Below are 19737 nucleotides of genomic sequence, written 5' to 3' on the forward strand. Positions count from 1 at the left end.
TAAAAAAAGATACTCATATACTTTGATAACAATAAAAATATTAAATGCTTAGTAATATATTTAATAGGAGATGGATAGGACCAGTCTTCTGCTTCTGGAATATGATAAAGTAGGGCTGTCTTACTGCAGTAAGTCTATAAACAAGCCACAAAGCATTCCTGGACTCTTGAGAACTCAACAGAAATCTACTGGTAGAGAGCAGAAGATCAGAGAGAAGGGCAGCACAGAAAAGTAAGAAAAAAGCAAGGGTATAGTAACAATTGATAAGGAAGAAATAAATGTTATTATAGCTTACATGATTACATACATAGAAAAACTAACAGTATCTACTAAGTTGTTAGAACCAATCAGAAAGTTTGAAAAACTAGCTGTATAAAATTTCTTTCAAAGATTTATTTATTCTGAAAGCCAGTGTTTGAGAGAGGAGAGACAGAGAGAAAGTCAGAGTTAGACAAAGACAGAGATCTTCTATCTGCTAGTTCACCACTCTCCTGTTGGATGCAACTGCCAGAGAAGCTGGAAGCCAGGAGTTCTACCTGGGTCTCTTGCCTGGGTGGTAGGAGACCAAACCCTTGGGCCATCTTCCACTGCTTTTCCCAGCCCATTATCAGGGAGCTGGATCAGAGGTGGAGCTGCTAGGACAATAACCAACGCTCATATGGGATGCAAGCATTGTAGCTGGAGGTTTTACCTGCTATGCGACATGCCTTTCTATAAATTTTAAATCCAAAAGCATTTTTTTTTAAACAGGCAGAGTGGATAGTGAGAGAGAGAGATAGAGAGAGAGAAAGGTCTTCCTTTTGCCCTTGGTTCACCCTCCAATGGCCGCTGCGGCCGGCGCATCATGCTGATCCGAAGCCAGGAGCCAGGTGCTTCTCCTGGTCTCCCATCCAGGTGCAGGGCCCAAAGACTTGGGCCATCCTCCACTGCCTTCCGGGGCCATAGCAGAGAGCTGGCCTGGAAGAGGGGCAACCGGGATAGAATCCGGCGACCCGACCGGGACTAGAACCCAGTGCGCTGGCGCCGCAAGGTGGAGGATTAGCCTGTTAAGCCACAGCACCGGCCATCCAAAAGCATTTCTATGCCCCAGCACCAAACGGAAAAATATAATTCTTAAAAAAGATACCATCTTGGGGCCGGCGCTGTGGCACAGTGGGTTAATGTTCTGGCCTGAAGCACCGACATTCCATATGGGTGCTGGTTTTTTAAAAAAAAAAAAAAGATACCATCTCATTTCAGGCATGGAAAGCCAAGACTCTGTGGCAAAAAAAAATATCCTACACAGAGGATCTCTGTCAGTAGAAAGAAAGGGCCATCAAAGAAGGATGTACTTAGGGGCCGGCGCTATGGCGCAGTGGTGCAGTGGGTTAATACCCTGGCCTGAAGTGCCAGCATCCCATATGGGTGCTGGTTCAAGACCCAGCTGCTCCACTTCTGATCCAGCTCTCTGCTATGGCCTACGAAAGCAGTAGAAGATGGCTCAAGTCCTTGAACCCCTGTACCCATGTGGAAGACTAGGAAGGAGCTCCTGGCTCCTGGCTTCGGATCGGCACAGCTCTGGCCATTGCTGCCAATTGGGGAGTGAACCATTGGGAAGACCTCTCTCTCTCTCTCTCTCTCTCTCTCTCTCTCTCTTTCTCTCTCTCTCAGTGTAACTCTGACTGGCAAATAAATAAATCAATCTTTAAAAAAAAAAAAAAAAAGGATGTATTTTTCTCTGTATCCAAACAGTGATAGAGTCTGTGGTCACAGAGGCTTCCCATAGCCTTGGCAGCCCATGGCAGGAGCCTCGGGTGATCACTGATGTCTTCAATAAGAGTGTTAGGCGCTGTGGCACAGCAGGTAAAGCCCCCACTTGCAGTGCCGGCATCCCATATGGGCGCCAGTTTGAGTTCTGGCTGTTCCACTTCCAAATCAGCTCTCTGCTATGGCCTGGAAAAGCAGAAGATGGCCCAAGTCCTTAGGCCCCTGCACCAATGTGGGAGACCAGGAAGAAGCTCCAGGCTCCCAGCTTTGGATCGACACAGCTCTAGCCATTGTGGCCAATTGGGGAGTGAACCAGCAGATGGAAGACCTCTCTCTTTCTCTCTCTGCCTCGCCTTCTCTGTGTAACTCTTTCAAGTAAATAAATAAATTAAAAAAAAAAAAAGAGTGTTAATTGTTAAAGGAACAACAGAAGTCACTGTGCACTTGCTCCCCATATAGGACCTCCGTCCTTAATGAGTTGTACTATGAGAACCGACTGCAAATCTTGTTTTCAAACTGTACTCTATATGTTGTGTGTGGGTGCAAAATGTTGAAATCTGTGCTTAACATGGAGTTGGTCCTCTGTATATAAAATCAAACTAAAAATGAACCATGATGAAGAAAGAAATGGGAAAGGGAGAGGGAGTTGGGATGGGAGTAGGGGTGGAAGGGTGGGTATGGGGGAAAGAACCACTATATTCCTAAAGTTGTATCTATGAAAAAATGCATTCATTAAATAAAAACTTTTAAAAAAAAGATACCATCTACAATTGTGGCTATCCCCACAGAGGCTGTCATACTGCCTTTCCTCCCCCAGTCTCCCACAGCATGGAAGCCACTCAGGATTCCATGACTTATACATTTCCCCTTTCTCCAACTTCAAAGTTTTGAAAATAAAGTTTATTGCTTTTGGTTAGATGCTAATTTTTCTTTTTTTTTTTTAAAAAAAAGAAAGTTATTCTTTTAAAAAAATTATTATTTGAGGCCGGCGCCACAGCTCAATAGGCTAATCCTCCGCCTTGCAGCACCGGCACACCGGGTTCTAGTCCCGGTCGAGGCGCCGGATTCTGTCCCGGTTGCCCCTCTTCCAGGCCAGCTCTCTGCTATGGCCCGGGAGTGCAGTGGAGGATGGCCCAAGTCCTTGGGCCCTGCACCCCATGGGAGACCAGGAGAAGCACCTGGCTCCCGGCTTCGGATCAGCGCGGTGCACCGGCCGCAGCGCACCGGCTGCAGCGGCCATTGGAAAGTGAACCAATGGTAAAGGAAGACCTTTCTCTCTGTCTCTCTCTCTCACTGTCCACTCTGCCTGTCAAAAAAAAAAATTATTATTTGAAAGGCAGAGAGACAGTTAGAGATCTCCCACTGCCCTCAACAGCCAGGGGACTGGGCTAAGTTAGAATAAGAAGCCAGGAACTCAGTGTGGGTGGGTCTCCCATGTAGGAGGAAGGGACCGTACCACTTGAGCCATCACTGCCACCTCTCATGGCATGTATTAGCAAGAAGCGAGAATCAGGAGCAAAGCCAGGCCCCAAACATGCACTCCAATATGGCAAGGAGCATCTTAACCACTGCACCATTTGCCTGACCCTAGAGATGAATATTAAAGCTATCTCTTCCCTATCAAGAGTTCTAATTTGGTACCTTTATTACATATTCCCAGTTATTCTATCATAATCCATTTACATTTAATCATGTATATTGCAGGGTTACTTGCTTTCCATTGTTTCTTCTCCTTTTCATTTTTAGAATCTATCTTGAAAAGCTCCTATTTGGTCAACAGCCCTTTATAGATTTTTCTCTCAAGTACAATGGCATATCCACATATCTTCCTTTCACCTTGTCAATAAATATTACCTTGTCTAAGTCCCTTCCTATCAGTAATGTACAGGTGTTACTCGACTGCCTTCTAGTTTTGGGTGTTGAAAGATAAAAGAAGACGCAATCTTCTTCCTTTGTAAGTAACACACATTCTGCCTGAAAACTTAAAGGATTCTCACTTTATCATTGAAAATTCAAGATTTTCCCGTATGTCTTTTTCACCCCATAAATTCAGCCTTAAATTTAATAAACCTTTCAATCTATGTAAGTATGTAAGTCTTTCTTCTATTCAAGAGGGCTGTTTCTATTATTTCAATTAATGGGGTTTTTTTAAAAGATTTATTTATTTATTTGAAAGTCAGAGTTACACAGAGAAGAGGCAGAGAGAGAGAGAGGTCTTCCATCCAATGGTTCACTCCCCAATTGGCTGCAACAGCCAGAGCTGTGCCGATCCGAAGCCAGGAGCCAGGAGCTTCTTCTGAGGCTCCCATGTGGGTGCAGGGGCCCAAGGAATTGGACCACCTTCTACGGCTTTCCCAGGCCATAGCAGAGAGCTGGTTCAGAAGTGGAGCAGCCAGGTCTCAAACCAGCACCCATATGGGATGCCGGTGATTCAGGCCAGGGCATTAACCCACTGCACCATAGCACCGGCCCCTCAATGTTTTTCTTCTACTTGTTCTTTACGCCTGCTCTTAGAACTCCTGATATCTGCATGTGAAGTCCCCTGACATCTTCTCAAGTGTCTCCTTTTAGTTCTGCTTATTCTTTCTGTGTCTGGATCCTGGGTCCCCTTAGCTGTGCAGCAATTTTTCTTTGTTTCCTCATGAGTTTCACCCTTAGATATGCAGGGTTTTCAAAAAGTTTGCAGAAAATGTGTATTAAAGGGGTTAGTGCTGTGGCACAGAAGGTTAAGCCTCCACCTGCAGTGCCAGCATCCCTTATGGGCACCGGTTCTATTCTCAGCTGCTCCATTTCTGATCCAGCTCCCTGTTAATGCGCCTAGGAAAACAGTGGAAGACAGCACAGGTATTTGGGCCCCAGTACCCACGTGGGAGACCCAGAAGAAGCTCCTAGCTTCTGGCTTTGGCCTGGCCAGCCCTGGCTATTGCAGGCTCTCTCCTTCTATTTTTTTTTTTTTTTTTTTTGACAGGCAGAGTGGACAGTGAGAGAGAGAGACAGAGAGAAAGGTCTTCCTTTGCCGTTGGTTCACCCTCCAAGGGCCACCGTGGCCAGCACGCTGCGGCCGGCGCACCGCGCTGATCCCAAGGCAGGAGCCAGGTGCTTCTCCTGGTCTCCCATGGAGTGCAGGGCCCAAGGACTTGGGCCACCCTCCACTGCACTCCCGGGCCATAGCAGAGAGCTGGCCTGGAAGAGGGGCAACTGGGACAGAATCTGGTGCCCCGACCGGGACTAGAACCTGGTGTGCTGGCGCTGCAAGGTGGAGGATTAGCCTGTTGAGCCCCTCTGTATTTTTGACTTTCAAATAAATAAATAAAACCTTTAAAGATTAAAAAAAAAAAAAAAAAAAAACAGGAAATGTATATTATGTAAAAACTAGACATGGATTTAAAATTTTTTTGTACCAAAATAAACTTGTGTTTTTTCAATTACATTTTTTCCATGAACCTTTTGAAGTATCCCCATACTTTAATCAATGCCAGCTCTGCCAGGTGTAAGTATGGATAAATCACTGAATCCACTGTGCGGCCTAAGAGAAATCCCCATAGTCTCCCCACTGCCCAGGCCTCACATGCAGGAAACACTATCTCACCTCCCGAGCCACTGCACTGAGGGCCTCAAATCTCCTTGGCATTCTTTCACTAGCGCTCTCTACTGGCCCATAGGGGAACCACATCCTCCATCAGCTCCAGGTACGCTCCTTGCTTCCCAGCCCTGCCTGAAGTGCTAACAACTGCTCCACACAGATGAGTTTCTGAATATTGGAAATGGAAAACAAGAAACACATCATCCCCGAAACTCTCAACAGCCTCAAATACTCCAGTTTGACATCAATATAAGTGTTCTCCAAGAATGTAATGAAGAATAGGAAGGATTCAAAAGGAATCACAAACTGTCACTCATTCAGATACCTGAGTGACCACCGTATGTGGGGCAGAGACAGCAGGACAGGCTGGGCATCACGCACCAGAAATACTTGGGACTAGAAGTTTGTCAGATGTAAGGGTATTTTTGACTTCGGAATATCTGCATATACAGAATGAGATACCTTGAGGATTTTATGCATTTTTTAAAAGTGTATTTATTTGGGGGTTGGCACTGTAGTACAGCGGGTGCCGGCATCCCATATGGGTGCTGGTTCAAGTCCCAGATGCTCCACTTCCGATCCAGCTCTCTGCTATGGACTGGGAAAGCAGAAGATGGCCTGAGCCCTTGGGCCCCTGCACCTGCATGGGAGACCTGGAAGAAGCTCCTGGCTCCTGGCTTTGGATCGGCACAACTCCAGCTGTTGAAGCCAATTGGGGAGTGAACCAGCAGATGGAAGACCTCTGTCTCTCTGCCCCTCCTTCTCTCTGTGTAACTCTGATTTTCAAATAAAAAAATAAATAAATCATTTTTTAAAAAAGTTTATTTATTTGCATCTACTTGAAAGGCAAAGCAACAAAGGGGCAGGGGAGCACACTTCTATCCTCTCATTCACTAACTAAATGCCTGCAATAGCCAGGGTTGAGCCAGGTTGAAGCCAGGAATCTAGAACTGCATTCAAGGCTCTCATGTGGGTGGCAGGGGCCCAAGCATTTGAGCCATCATCTGATGCTCCCATGATGCATCAGCAGGGAGCTGAACAGGAAACAGAAGTGCAAGGATTCAAACTGTCACTCCAATATGGGATGCAGGCATCCCAAGCAGCGGTTTAACCAACTGTACCACAATGCCCACCTCTGTACAATATCTTCAATAATTTTGTGCATGAAACAAAGCTTCACAGAGTGGAATTTTCCACTGTGGCATCATGTCAGCACTCAAAAACTTTCAGATTTTGTAAAACTTTGGATTTCAGGATTTGGATTTTAAAACATTTATTTGAAAGAATCAGAAAGAGAGAGACCTGCACACACACACACACACACAATCTTTAATCTATTGGTTTACTCCCCAAATGACAGTAATGGCCAGGAGCCAGGAACCCCATCTAGATCTCTCAGGAAGGTGGCAGGGATCCAAGCACTTGGGCCATTTTATACTGCTTTCCCAGGTGCATTAGCAGGGAGCTAGATCAGAAGTACAGCAGCCAGGACTTGAACCGGCAATCAGATGGAATGCTTGGCTTTGCAGGTGGTGGCTTAATCTGCTATGCCACAAAGCCATCCCCAAGGATTTCAGGTCTTTTAATAAGTGATGTTCAACTTGTATTGGTTTCTAAGGTGATAATTTTTTTTTAAAGATTTATTTGAAAGGCAGAGTTACAAATAAAGAGGGAGAGAGATCTTCCATCCATTGGTTCACTCCCCAAATGGCTACAATAGCAAGGGCTGAGCCAGACCAAAGCCAGGAGCTTGGAACTCTACCTGGGTCTCCCATGCAGGTAGCAAGGGCCCAAGCACTTGGGCCACCTTCCATTGTTTTTCCCAGGTGCACTGGCAGGGCCAATTCCACTTCTGATTCCAGTTTTCTGCTAACATATGCCTCAGGAGGACTTGGGTCCCTGCCTCACACACAGGAGAACCAGATGGAACTACTGGCTCTTGACTTCAGGCTGGCCCAGCCCCTACATACTTAGGGAGTGAATCAGTGGGTGGAAGATCTTTGTTTGCTTGCTTGTTTTTGTTTCTCTCTCTCTCTCTCTCTCTCTCTCTCTCTCTCTCTGTCTGTCACACTGCCTTTCAAATAAATAAAAAACTAAATAAAACTTATTTAAAGTAAGGGGAAAATGACTTTAATGAGGTAGGAAAGACAAAGATGGAGAAAGTTAGGGAAGTGCAGCTTCTCCTATTGACCTTCATGAGATTCTTCAAGTGCTCCAGTGTTCAATGTTCCTACCACAACTGTGAGTTGAAGAATCAGTCAAGCAGGCCAAGCCAAAGCTGGAAGATGACTGCAGATGGTCTTAAGCTGTACAATAAAAATTGAACTTGCTTTCCAACAGGCAGACTGAAGTGACTGTGGACAGATTATTCACTCCCACTGCACTGCACTCAAGATGTATCTCAAGAGTGGCAAGCACAATAAATAAATATAGAATACATGAAATTTCTTTCTTAGTCTTTTTTTTTAACTGGAGAGGGTGGGTACCTTGGAACTCAGTCCATGTCTCCCATGCAGGTCCAAGACTCAAATACTTGAGCCATCACTGCTGCTTCCCAGGGTCCGTACCAGCAGGATGCCAGAGTCTATAGCTGGAGTCAGGAATCAAACCAAAGCACTCCAATACAGGACACGGGCACCCAACCAGCATCCCAACCAAATGTGTGTCCCAAATTCCTTTTTTAAGTACATACCAGTTTTAGGCCATAATGCATTGACTGCAATTTCACCTCTAAATTCTTCTGCCATCCCAAGAACACACATAGACATACCATACTTAGCAATGGTATAAGCTGGAAAAAAAAAAAAAAAGAGTAATAATTTAATTAAGAAACACACTAATTATTGAATAGAAATAACAAATTTCTATTACTATTTTCTCCATGATATATTTTTCATTATAAAAGATACAATATACAATTTTTTTTTTTTGACAGGCAGAGTGGACAGTGAGAGAGAGAGAGACAGAGAGAAAGGTCTTCCCTTGCCGTTGGTTCACCCTCCAATGGCCGTTGCGGTAGGCGCGCATCGCGCTGATCCGATGGCAGGAGCCAGGTGCTTCTCCTGGTCTCCCATGGGGTACAGGGCCCAAGGACTTTGGGCCATCCTCCACTGCACTCCCTGGCCACAGCAGAGAGCTGGCCTGGAAGAGGGGCAACCGGGACAGGATCGGTGCCCCGACCGGGACTAGAACCCGGTGTGCCGGCGCCGCAAGGCGGAGGATTAGCCTAGTGAGCCACGGCGCCGGCCACAATATACCATTTTTTAAATGTAACATTTTGTAAAGAACAGTTTTTATGCAAACAACTAAAGACAAATGAACTAGTTTTATATATTTCCATCTTAATATATGAATAATAGACTTTAATTTTTCTGAATATTATGGAAGTAAGTCACATTATTGCTTCTTAGTCTGCTTTTTCTTTTTAGAGAATAAAAGCTATTACTTAAAGGTAAAGTACTGCTTGTCAAATAATAAGAAGTCAATTAAAGCAGAACTTCCTTCTGTTTTGCTCTATGTGTTCCTATTGCAAGTGTCTTTCTAAATGTTAGTAAATTATGCTGAAAAAAGAATTAAGTATTGGGGCTAGCACTGTGGCTTGGTGGGTAAAGCCGCCATCAGCAGAGCCGGCATCCCATATGGGTGCTGGTTCAAGTTCCAGCTGCTCCACTTCCTATCCAGCTCTCTGCTGTGGCCTGGGAAAGCAGTAGAAGATGGCCCAAGTCCTTGTGTCCCTGTACCTGAGTGGGAGATCCAGAAGAAGCTCATGGCTCCTGCCTTCGGATTGGCCCTGCTCTGGCAGCTATTCTGAGGAGTGAGCCAGCAGACAGAAGACCTCCCTCCCTCCCTCCCTCACTCCCTCTCTCTCTCTCTGTCTCTGTCTCTGTCTCTGTCTCTACCTCTCTGTACTTCTGCCTTTTAAATAAATAAATAAATCTTAAAAAAAAAAGAGTGTTACATGGTTAGTTTTTAACCAATTTAAGAATGAATTACATACAATAAAACATACTCACTGGAACATGGAAGAATTGTCTGGGATGGTGGAGACCCATATCCTGATTTGGGTACTGGTTACACAGGTATATATATTTCTCAAAACTTATCCAACTGAACCATTAAAATATGCATATCTTATTCAGTATCAATTATACTTCAATTAAAATTACAGATAAACAATTAAGAATCTACTTTCCAAAATACTACTTACTAATTTGCCATAGAAAATTAAATGTTGAATGCAATATACAGATTGTGATTACACCACAGATACACCAAACCAACCATCCCCTCGCCCTACCACCTACCACAGTGCTGTTTGAACCACATGGGATTCAGATTCAGTGGCGGACTGAGATTGAGGATGTGAGCAATTTTACTCTTTTTCAAGTACGGAATACAGGCTTTAGATCTGAAAGCAAGAGAACCCAAGTCAACAGCATGCTAGCAACCCCTCCTCTTCTTAAAGTTGTAATTTAAACCACTTCCACAGTACAACTGAACTTGCAAAGTTATCTGCAGGGCATTTTTTATGGGATACTACTGTTTGCTTTCTAGAATGAAGACTGAAAAAGCAACTAATTTCCATCCTTCGAAACTTTGGTTAGCATCAACTACAACTGGGCCACATTTCCTCTCCCCAACACACACACACCACATACATAATTTTCAGGAATGGTTACAGAACTTGTCAGTCACCACTGTGGTAAAGAACACAGTTTTTCAAGCTAAGCAGACCTGAATTCAAATCCTACTTCTGCCCCTTCTCTGGGGAATGTGGAAAAATTATACAGCATTCTAATTCTGTTTTCTCCTTTGTAAATGCTGGTGATACTCAATACTACCTAGGATTGACTAAGGGATTAATATGAGATATTCAGACGGTGCTATATATGAAATAAACAATCACTAATATTGATAATACATATACTGCCTTATTTCATCTTAGCAGGTATAGTACTCCTTCTATATTAGAACTGTAATTTAGTAATGTAACTCCCAATACATTTCCAAACTTAATATGCATCAATATAAAATGCAATATGCCTTTGGGAGCAATATATGGTTTCATTTTTTAAAAAACTGTTCATACAAGTAGGCAATTTATTTTATAAAAGACTCTAATATTTTAAATTTTCAATTACTAAGTTATAATGTAGCTAAATAACATATTATAGCTTAATTATTTTATAGTTTTATTTTAGCTTTATTCACAGCCAATGACTTCCATGATTTAGAACTACTCTGTTCTTTCAAGTCAGTTTTTTTTTTTAATTGCCAAATGCACAACACTCTTCAAGCTTACAAACCAAATACAATCAATATCACTGACGTGGTTTTTGTATGCATGGTTAATCATTCCATGCATGGTTAATTATTGCTTCCTTCTCTTTTAGGGTGCTGAGGTAGAGGCAAACACTATTAACTGATTTTCATCAAAATAGTGAAACTGGGGCCAGTGCTGTGGTACAGCAGTAAAGCTGCTGCCTATGACAGGCAACCCATATGGGCAGTGAGCAGTTCAAGTTCTAGCTGCTCTACTTCCTATCCAGCTCCCTGCTAATGTGCCTGGGAAGGCAGCAGAAGATGGCCCAAATACTTAGACCCCCCACACCCACATTAGAGACCTGGGCCCAGCCCTAGCAGGATGTGGCCATTTGGAGAGTGAATGAGGGGATGGAAGATCTTTCTTTCTCTTTCTCTGCCTCTCCCTCTCTGTTTTTCCACTTTTTTTTTTTTTTTTTTTTGACAGGAGGAGTGGATAGTGAGAGAGAGAGACAGACAGACAGAGAAAGGTCTTCCTTTTTGCCGTTGGTTGACCCTCCAATGGCCGCTGCGGCTGGCGCATCGTGCTGATCCGAAGCCAAGAGCCAGGTGATTCTCCTGGTCTCCCATGCGGGTTCAGGGCCCAAGGACTTGGGCCATCCTCCACTGCCTTCCTGGGCCACAGCCGAGAGCTGGCCTGGAAGAGGGGCAACCGGGATAGAATCCAGCGCCCCGACCGGGACTAGAACCCGGTGTGCCGGCGCCACAAGGCGGAGGATTAGCCTGTTAAGCCACGGTGCCGGCCTCAAATAAATAAGTCTTTAAAAAGAATAGCTGATCATAAATGTAGGAACTCTCAACAATGAATAAAATCTTTGTGCAACAGTTTTTATTTTTAGAGTATCTATTCCTGATATATTTGCACATCTGTTATTGGAACCTACTACAGTATTTAAGTACATAAGCACCCTTTAGCTTATGACTTCCATTTCCAGTTCTTCAAAGTATTCCAGTAGTACGCATTGAGAAAGGGAACTGAACAATGTTAGTTCATTTTTCCTATAGTTAGAAATTGGGGGGGGGGGTTTGGTTTGGTTTGGTTTGGTTTTTAATTCAACTGTCAAATGTAGAAATGTGATATAGGCTGTCCCCTTCACTTTTGGATAATGACCCCAGGATAAGAAAGTAGACAGATTGTTCTTGCCAAATGGGCTTCCAAAGACACAAGGAAAGAGCAAACAGAAGCATACGGTTGTGTGTACATAACTCATAATGTCAACTGAAAAGGCCAAGTCTGTAATTACTATCATAAATTTTGACAAATATACAAATAATTCAATGCTTTATCTGTATTTATCATCACCATCTCAGAACAAAAACACAGTCTACATTAGTTTAGGCATTAATAAGCCTAAAATCAACACTGACCATTACCATAACACTGTATATAGTTATGTTTATTAATTTTGACTAATCTGTTATAAAATTTTCAATTAAAAAAGGGGGCAGCACCGTGGTATAGCAGTAAAGCTGCCTGCAGTGCCACATCCCATATAGGCACTGGTTCGAGTCTCAGCTGCTCCACTTCCCATCCAGCTCCTGGCTTCAGATCAGACTAGCCCTGGCCATTGCAGCCATTTGGGGAGTTAACCAGTGGATAGAAGATTTCTCTGTCTCTGCCTCTCTCTCTGAAACTCTGCGTTTCAAATAAATAAGTCTAAAAAAATAAATAAAAAAAAATAAAAGGAAATTTTAAAAAATTTTCAAGACATTTCTCAATATCTAATGAGTCCTTTCCTGATGTTCACGTCATGCGTCACCAGTTTAAAAAAAAATTTTTTTGGCCGGCGCCGTGGCTCAACAGGCTAATCCTCCGCCTTGCGGCGCCGGCACACCGGGTTCTAGTCCCGGTCGGGGCACCGATCCTGTCCCGGTTGCCCCTCTTCCAGGCCAGCTCTCTGCTGTGGCCAGGGAGTGCAGTGGAGGATGGCCCAAGTGTTTGGGCTCTGCACCCCAGGGGAGACCAGGATAAGCACCTGGCTCCTGCCATCGGAACAGCGCGGTGCGCCGGCCGCAGCGCGCTACCGCGGCGGCCATTGGAGGGTGAACCAACGGCAAAAGGAAGACCTTTCTCTCTGTCTCTCTCTCACTGTCCACTCTGCCTATCAAAAAAAAAAAAAAAAAAAAAAAAAAAATTTTTTTTTTGACAGGCAGAGTGGATAGTGTGAGAGAGAGAGAGACAGAGAGAAAGGTCTTCCTTTTTCTGTTGGTTCACCCTCCAATGGCCGCTGTGGCCAGTGCGTCTCGCTGATCCGAAGCCAGGAGCCAGGTGCTTCTCCTGGTCTCCCATGCGGGTGCAGGGCCCAAGCACTTGGGCCATCCTCCACTGCACTCCCAGGCCATAACAGAGAGCTGGCCTGGAAGAGGAGCAACCAGGATAGAATCCGGCGCCCCAACCGGGACTAGAACCCGGTGTGCGGGCGCCGCAAGGCAGAGGATTAGCCTGGTAAGCCACGGCGCCGGCCTACCAGTTTAAATTAAAAAAAAAAAAAAAAAAATTTTTTTCTTGACAGGCAGAGTGGACAGTGAGAGACAGAGCAACAGAGGTCTTCCTTTTCTGTTGGTTCACCCTCCAATGGCCACTGCGGCCAGCGTGCTGCGGCCGGCACACCGCGCTGATCCGAAGCCTGGAGCCAGGTGCTTCCTCCTGGTCTCCCGTGGGGTGCAGGGCCCAAGCACTTGGGCCATCCTCCACTGCCTTCCCGGGCCACAGCAGAGAGCTGGACTGGAAGAGGAGCGACTGGGACAGAATCCGGCGCCCTGACCAGGACTAGAACCCGGTGTGCCGGCGCCACAAGGCAGAGGATTAGCTTATTGAGCCGTGGCACCGGCCGAATGTGTCACCAGTTTAAAAAATTTTAATCACATTAAAATTCTGACACCTTAAATAAATATAACAAGGCTTCCTCATTTACAGTAGAAACTATCACCAACGATTTAATGTATTCACACAACGTGCCCTACTAAGCATCAGTTCAAGATACAGAGCAAAAGTTCCTGGTTAGGTTTATATTTTTAGTTATCTATTTAAAACATGAAATTGAAATTCTTTCACAAAGTTGTAAGCTATAAAATATTTTGATCCAGATAATTTTTTCATGTAATACATAACTGTGTCACAGAGCAACATTGCTTATCTTATTTTAAAACAAATACAAACCCTATCACAAAATGAGTCCTTTTTTTTTAGTTCATTGAGTTTTTTATTATCATATTTTCTATATGTTTATCATAGTTCTTTTACTATGGTTTAATTTAATATGGCTTCACTCAACAATGAGATATACCTTACACAATGAATTTGAATTTATAGAAATATGCCATATATCTTGGGACTGGCATTGTGGTGTAGCAGGTAAAGCCGCTGCCTTCAAGGCCAGCATCCCATATGGACACCAGTTTCAAGTCCCGGCTGCTTCACTTTCAATCCAGTTCCCAGCTAATGCCCTGGGAAAAGCAGTGGAAGATTGTCCAAGTGCTTGGGCCACTGCCACCCATGTGAGAGACCCAGATGAAGCTCCTGGCTCCTGGCTTGGCCTGACTCAACCCTGGATGTTGCAGTCATCTGGGGAGTGAACTACAGATAGAAGATCTCTCTCTCTCTCTCTCTCTCTCTAACTCTAACTCTAACTTTCAAAGAAATAAATAAATGTATAATAAAGAAACAAATATGCCACATATACACAAAGAAGTAAGTTCTCATCCATTTTACTTGAATATATGGCCCTCTTGACATACATTTCATTTTCCTACTTCAGATAAAGACAGAGGGAAGAGAAATATTTCACTTTCCTCAGAAAGCAGTAAAAAAATAAAAAGAAAGAAAAACAGCAGTGCAAGCACAACAATAAATGGCAATTTTTAGCCTGTCCTCAGCACACAGAAGACTATGGAGTTCATAGCTCATCTACTGAGGCAGTGGATGCTCTGCACTCAGCCACAGCAGCTGGTCCCATCATGTGGGAATGGTAAGGCTGTCTCCACGTGGACAGATTCTCCAATGCCTCAAGAAAGCCAGAGGAACAGGCGTCTGACACAGCAGTTAAGATGTCACTTGGCTGGCGCTGCGGCTCACTAGGCTAATCCTCCGCCTGCGGCGCCGGCACACCAGGTTCTAGTCCTGGTTGGGGCGCTGGATTCTGTCCCGGTTGTCCCTCTTCCAGTCCAGCTCTCTGCTGTGGCCCGGGAAGGCAGTGGAGGATGGCTCAAGTGCTTGGGCCCTGCACCTGCATGGGAGACCAGGAGGAAGCACCTGACTCCTGGCTTCGGATCGGCACAGAGTGCCGGACATAGCAGCCATTTGGGGGGTGAACCAACGGAAGGAAGACCTTATTGTCTCTCTCTCTCCACTGTCTAACTCTGTCAAAAAAAAAAAAAAAAAAAAAAAAAGATGCCACTTAATATGCCTCTATCCCATATCAGAGTGCCTAGGTTCAAGTCCTGGCTTCACTTCCAATTCCAGTTTCCTGCTAATGTGCATTCTAGGAGGTAGGAGGTGACGGCTCAAGTACTTAGATCCCTGTGGAAGACTGATATTGAGTTTCTGGCTCTTAGCGTCAGCCTGCCCAGTCCTGGCCATTATGGGCACTTGGGGAGCAAACCAGCAGATAGACAATCTCTCTCTGCTTGCACTGTTTCTCTGCCTCTCAAATCAATAATTAAAAATTTTTTAAAAGTAAAAGCTAAAAATCTTGATTTTTGAGCATATATTCTAATATTTCCAATGTAGACAGCTAATGAAATCTTGAATGTAGGTAACTAATGAAAACAATTTTTTATATTGTTTGAGCCAAATTTTGCAGTCCAAACAAAAATACATCTGAGGGCATAATCCAGGACTTTAATTTGACAAATTCTACATGTAACCCTCTTGACCAAGTATATAACATTTACTTTATCATCTCCATTTTACAAATGAGGAAGCTGAATCTTCAAGAAGTTGACTTACCTGCCCAAGGTCATGAATAGCAAGTCACAAGAGGGTATGTCTTACTCCAATACCTAAGCTCCCAAACACCTGTTCTATACATAACAAGATAACACAAGGCAAAGAAGTTCTATGTTGATGCTTCCTTATATCCACATGGAAACAAGAGAACCCAAGAGTAAATAAACAAATACATGGAGAAATAAAATGATGGACTGTATTGGGGCAGGCACTGTGGAGCAGCAGGTTAACGTCCTGGCCTGAAGCGCCAGCATCCCATATGGGCACCGGTTCGAGACCTGGCTGCTCCACTTCCGATCCAGATCTCTGCTATGGCCTGGGAAAGCAGTAGAAGAAGGCTCAAGTGCTTGGGCCCCTGGACCCACGTGGGAGACCCAGAAGAAGCTCCTGGCTCCTTGACTCAGATCCGCACAGCTCCAGCTGTTGCAGCCAACTGGGGAGTGAACCATCAAATGGAAGACCTCTCCATCTCTCTCTCTCTCTCTCTCTCTCTCTGTATAACTCCGACTTTCAAATAAATAAATCTTAAAAAAAAAAAAAAAAAAGTAGAACAAACAAGAAAACAAAATGAGATTAAAAAAAAAAAAAAAAGATGGACTGTCTAACCCAGAACATACCAGTAGAACTATATTCTCATTCATTCTGTATTTTACCTTTCCCCTAATAATGCCCAAGATAGCATTAGTGGGAATTTTTATTTAATTTTACTTATTTGAGAGGCAGTGATAACAGATGGAGAGAGCCTCCATCTGTTGGTTCACTCCCAAAATGCTTGCAAAAGCCTGAGCTGGATCAAAGCCAGAAGCCAGGAACTCAATCCAGGTCTTCCATGTGAGTGGTAGAACCAATGTATCTGAGCCATCACCACTGCCTGCAAGGATGAACACTGGCAGGAAGCTGGAGTCAGGAGTCAGAGCTGGGTATCAAACCAGGTACTCCAATGTGAGATGCAGGTGTCTTTTAAAAAAAAAAAAGATTTATTTTATTTGAAAGAGTTACAGAGAGAGGTAAAGACAGAGAGAGACAGGTCCTCCATCCACTGGGTCACTCCCTAGATGGTCGCAACAGCCAGAGCTGCCTCCACTGCCTTCCCGGGCCACAGCAGAGAGCTGGCCTGGAAGAGGGGCAACCGTGACAGAATCCGGCGCCCCGACTGGGACTAGAACCTGGTGTGCGTGCGCCGCAAGGCGGAGGATTAGCCTAGTGAGCTGCGGCGCCGGCTAGTTTTTTTTTTTTTTTAACCCCAAGTCTTTTTCAGAAAAAGAAGAAACTATTGCTGGCTTGCTTAATCAGAAGACAATGAAAGGTACAGTATACATATAAGAATTCACACAACTTTATGAAAATGCTTGAGCTACACTTCAGTTTTTATTAGATTCAAAAAGAAAAGAACGGTGAATTAAACTTTTTAAAGTCTCAGGGCCGGCACTGTGCACAGCGGGTTAAAGCCCTGGCCTGAAGCACCAGCATCCCATATGCACGCTGGTTCGAGACCTGGCTGCTCCACTTCTAATCCAGCTCTCTGCTATGGCCTGGGAAAGCAGTGGAAGATGGCCCAAGTCCTTGGGCCCTTGCACCAGCATGGGAGACCCAGAAGAAGCTCCTGGCTCCTGGCTTCAGATTGGCACAGTTCCGGCCACTGCGGCCATCTGGGGAGTGAACCAGCGGATGGAAGATCCCTCTTTCTCTACCTCTCTCTGTAACTCTTTCAAATAAATAAAATAAATCTTTAAAAAAAAATTTTTTTTAAATGAAGTCTATCTATTCCTCTACTCATTTCAGAGTGCCTTGAAGCATTTATAAGCGCTGACTACACTTCCAATGGTACTGCTAATCGGTTCAATCTATTTACAACTAAGTTGAGAAAACATTGCAATACCCTCCCCCACAAATTCTTTCTAACTTACGTAAGGTAGGTGCCTCTGGTGTTCACACTCATCATCAAATCCACTCTCTTTGTAGGTGTTTCCAACGTGTTGGTCAAGCTAATAGCACTGGCATTATTGACCAAAATGTCAATTCCTGTTTTCAAAACAATCAATTTCATTTTAATGTAAGGTAGATTTTTTTTAATCACACAAAGAAAGCATTTATATAGCTGAACCCTCAGTTGATACAGAAACAATTCTTTCCGACAACAGAACGGACAAATTCACCAATTCAAGTGTCAGGAGCTGCTGCAAACCAGCACCCATGTATTTTTACTGACACAACAGAGATACAGTCAATTATGTGAAAATACAAGGAAGTTTAGTCCTTAGTGGTTTGCGGCTTCCACCCTTCTCTATTCTCTTATCTCCTGGACTTCCTTGTCTCCATGAACTCTAGGTCAAATTCCTCCCCATCTCCTCTCCTGCCTGGAATGTTTCCAAGGCCTTGCCCTTCTGCTAAACACCACATTCTCCCTTCCTCTCCCACATTGTCCTCCCCAAAGCCTCTTATTCAAAGGGCTTCTTTCTGGTCTTGGGAACTCGGAAAAAATAAAGACCTTAGAGTTTCAAAACCAGGCAATCATCAAGTGGATCAACTTTGTTTACCCATTCATACACAGAAAAATAAATAAATCTAGAAGGACTATTATTTCCACATGTTCTATCCAGTTCCTACCTTTATGTAACATCTTTTGTTCATAGTTAAATGTTTAATGAAATAACATTAAATGAAAATGGTAAATACAAGCCGGCGCCGTGGCTCAACAGGCTAATCCTCTGCCTTACGGCGCCGGCACACCGGGTTCTAGTCCCGGTCGGGGCACCAGATTCTGTCCCGGTTGCCCCTCTTCCAGGCCAGCTCTCTGCTGTGGCCAGGGAGTGCAGTGGAGGATGGCCCAAGTGCTTGGGCCCTGCACCCCATGGGAGACCAGGATAAGCACCTGGCTCCTGCCATCGGATCAGCACGGTGCACCGGCCGCAGCGGCCATTGGAGGGTGAACCAACGGCAAAAGGAAGACCTTTCTCTCTGTCTCTCTCCCTCACTGTCCACTCTGCCTGTCAAAAATTAAAAAAAAAAAAAAAGAAAGAAAAGAAAAGAAAATGGTAAATACAAAAACTATGTCAAACATTTTCCTGTGTTTCTACATGGTCTTCAATATTCTTTTCAAAAGGCACTTGATGCTTGCACAATAGGAACAAATTCAATGCCACTGACCTGTACACATAAAAATGGTTAGAATAATAATTTTATATGTATTTCAGCACAATTTTTTAAAATTAAAAAATGTAGTGTAAATATGCACAATTATTATATATAAATAAAATTAATAATAAAATTAAAATATTAAAAACACACAAAAAGGGGGGTACTTAATATTGCATCAAGTAGAAATATCACAATTTCTACTGTTGGGGTTAGACTGTTAGAATAAACATCAGCTACTCTTTTAATCTACTGCCTCACCACCCTGAAAGCACCCAATCTTGTCAGTTAGTTTTTTTTTTTTTATTCCTTTCTCTCAAAATATGTGGATAATGATTTAAGCAAGTTATCAATTTTCTTCAGATAATAACTTTATAAAATTTTTATCTCATTCTCATTCCTCAATTTCCATATCCTTCATACAATTTGTGTTGCTGATTTTTTTTAAAATGTGTCCTTAGAATAACTTGAGATTCAACTCTTATCATGTTTAGTTTCATTATAACAAAAACACAAATTTAAGTAAATCATCTGTATGTCTGAGATAAGTGGTATCGGGTCCTTGATAACCAGCTTTCTAGAATGAACACAGTAATACTGATTGCCTCACAAGTGGCAAGAACTCATGAAAAGATTTTCAGATCCAGTACATATGTCTCAGTCCACAAAGTTAGGAGCTGCTCAACCACATCTGCCAGAGCCTACGAGACAAAGAAGACAATATATTCTACACAGGACATCAGGTGGGAGTGGGCAAACCAACTGATGATGAGATGCTGGGCTGATGGGTATACACAGTTGGCCTTCCGTCACCCTTGTATTCCAGCAACCACAGACTAAAAATATTTTGGGGGGCCGGCGCTGTGGCGTAACGAGTAAAGCCACTGCCAACAGTGCCAGCATCCCATATGAGTGCTGGATCAAGTCCTGGCTGCTCCACTTCCAATCCAGCTCTCTGCTATGGCCTGGGAAAGCAGAAGATGGCCCAAGTCCTTGGGCCCCT

The 19737-nt window shown here is 43.8% G+C and overlaps 1 protein-coding gene across 1 annotated transcript in view; it reads right to left on the reverse strand.

The window, feature by feature from the left end:
- HSDL2 (hydroxysteroid dehydrogenase like 2) overlaps positions 1–19737 on the reverse strand; it is an 89292-nt gene that overhangs the window by 50140 nt on the left and 19415 nt on the right. Inside the window, exons 4-6 of the mRNA XM_062207744.1 lie at positions 17507–17621; positions 9634–9737; positions 8022–8120 (exon numbers count right to left, since the gene is read on the reverse strand). Of these exons, the coding sequence (XP_062063728.1) occupies positions 8022–8120; positions 9634–9737; positions 17507–17621 (318 nt within the window). The remainder of the gene's footprint in view (positions 1–8021; positions 8121–9633; positions 9738–17506; positions 17622–19737) is intronic.

The sequence above is a fragment of the Lepus europaeus genome, chromosome 12 (genome assembly GCF_033115175.1).
Source record: "Lepus europaeus isolate LE1 chromosome 12, mLepTim1.pri, whole genome shotgun sequence".
Taxonomy (NCBI): Eukaryota; Metazoa; Chordata; class Mammalia; order Lagomorpha; family Leporidae; genus Lepus; species Lepus europaeus.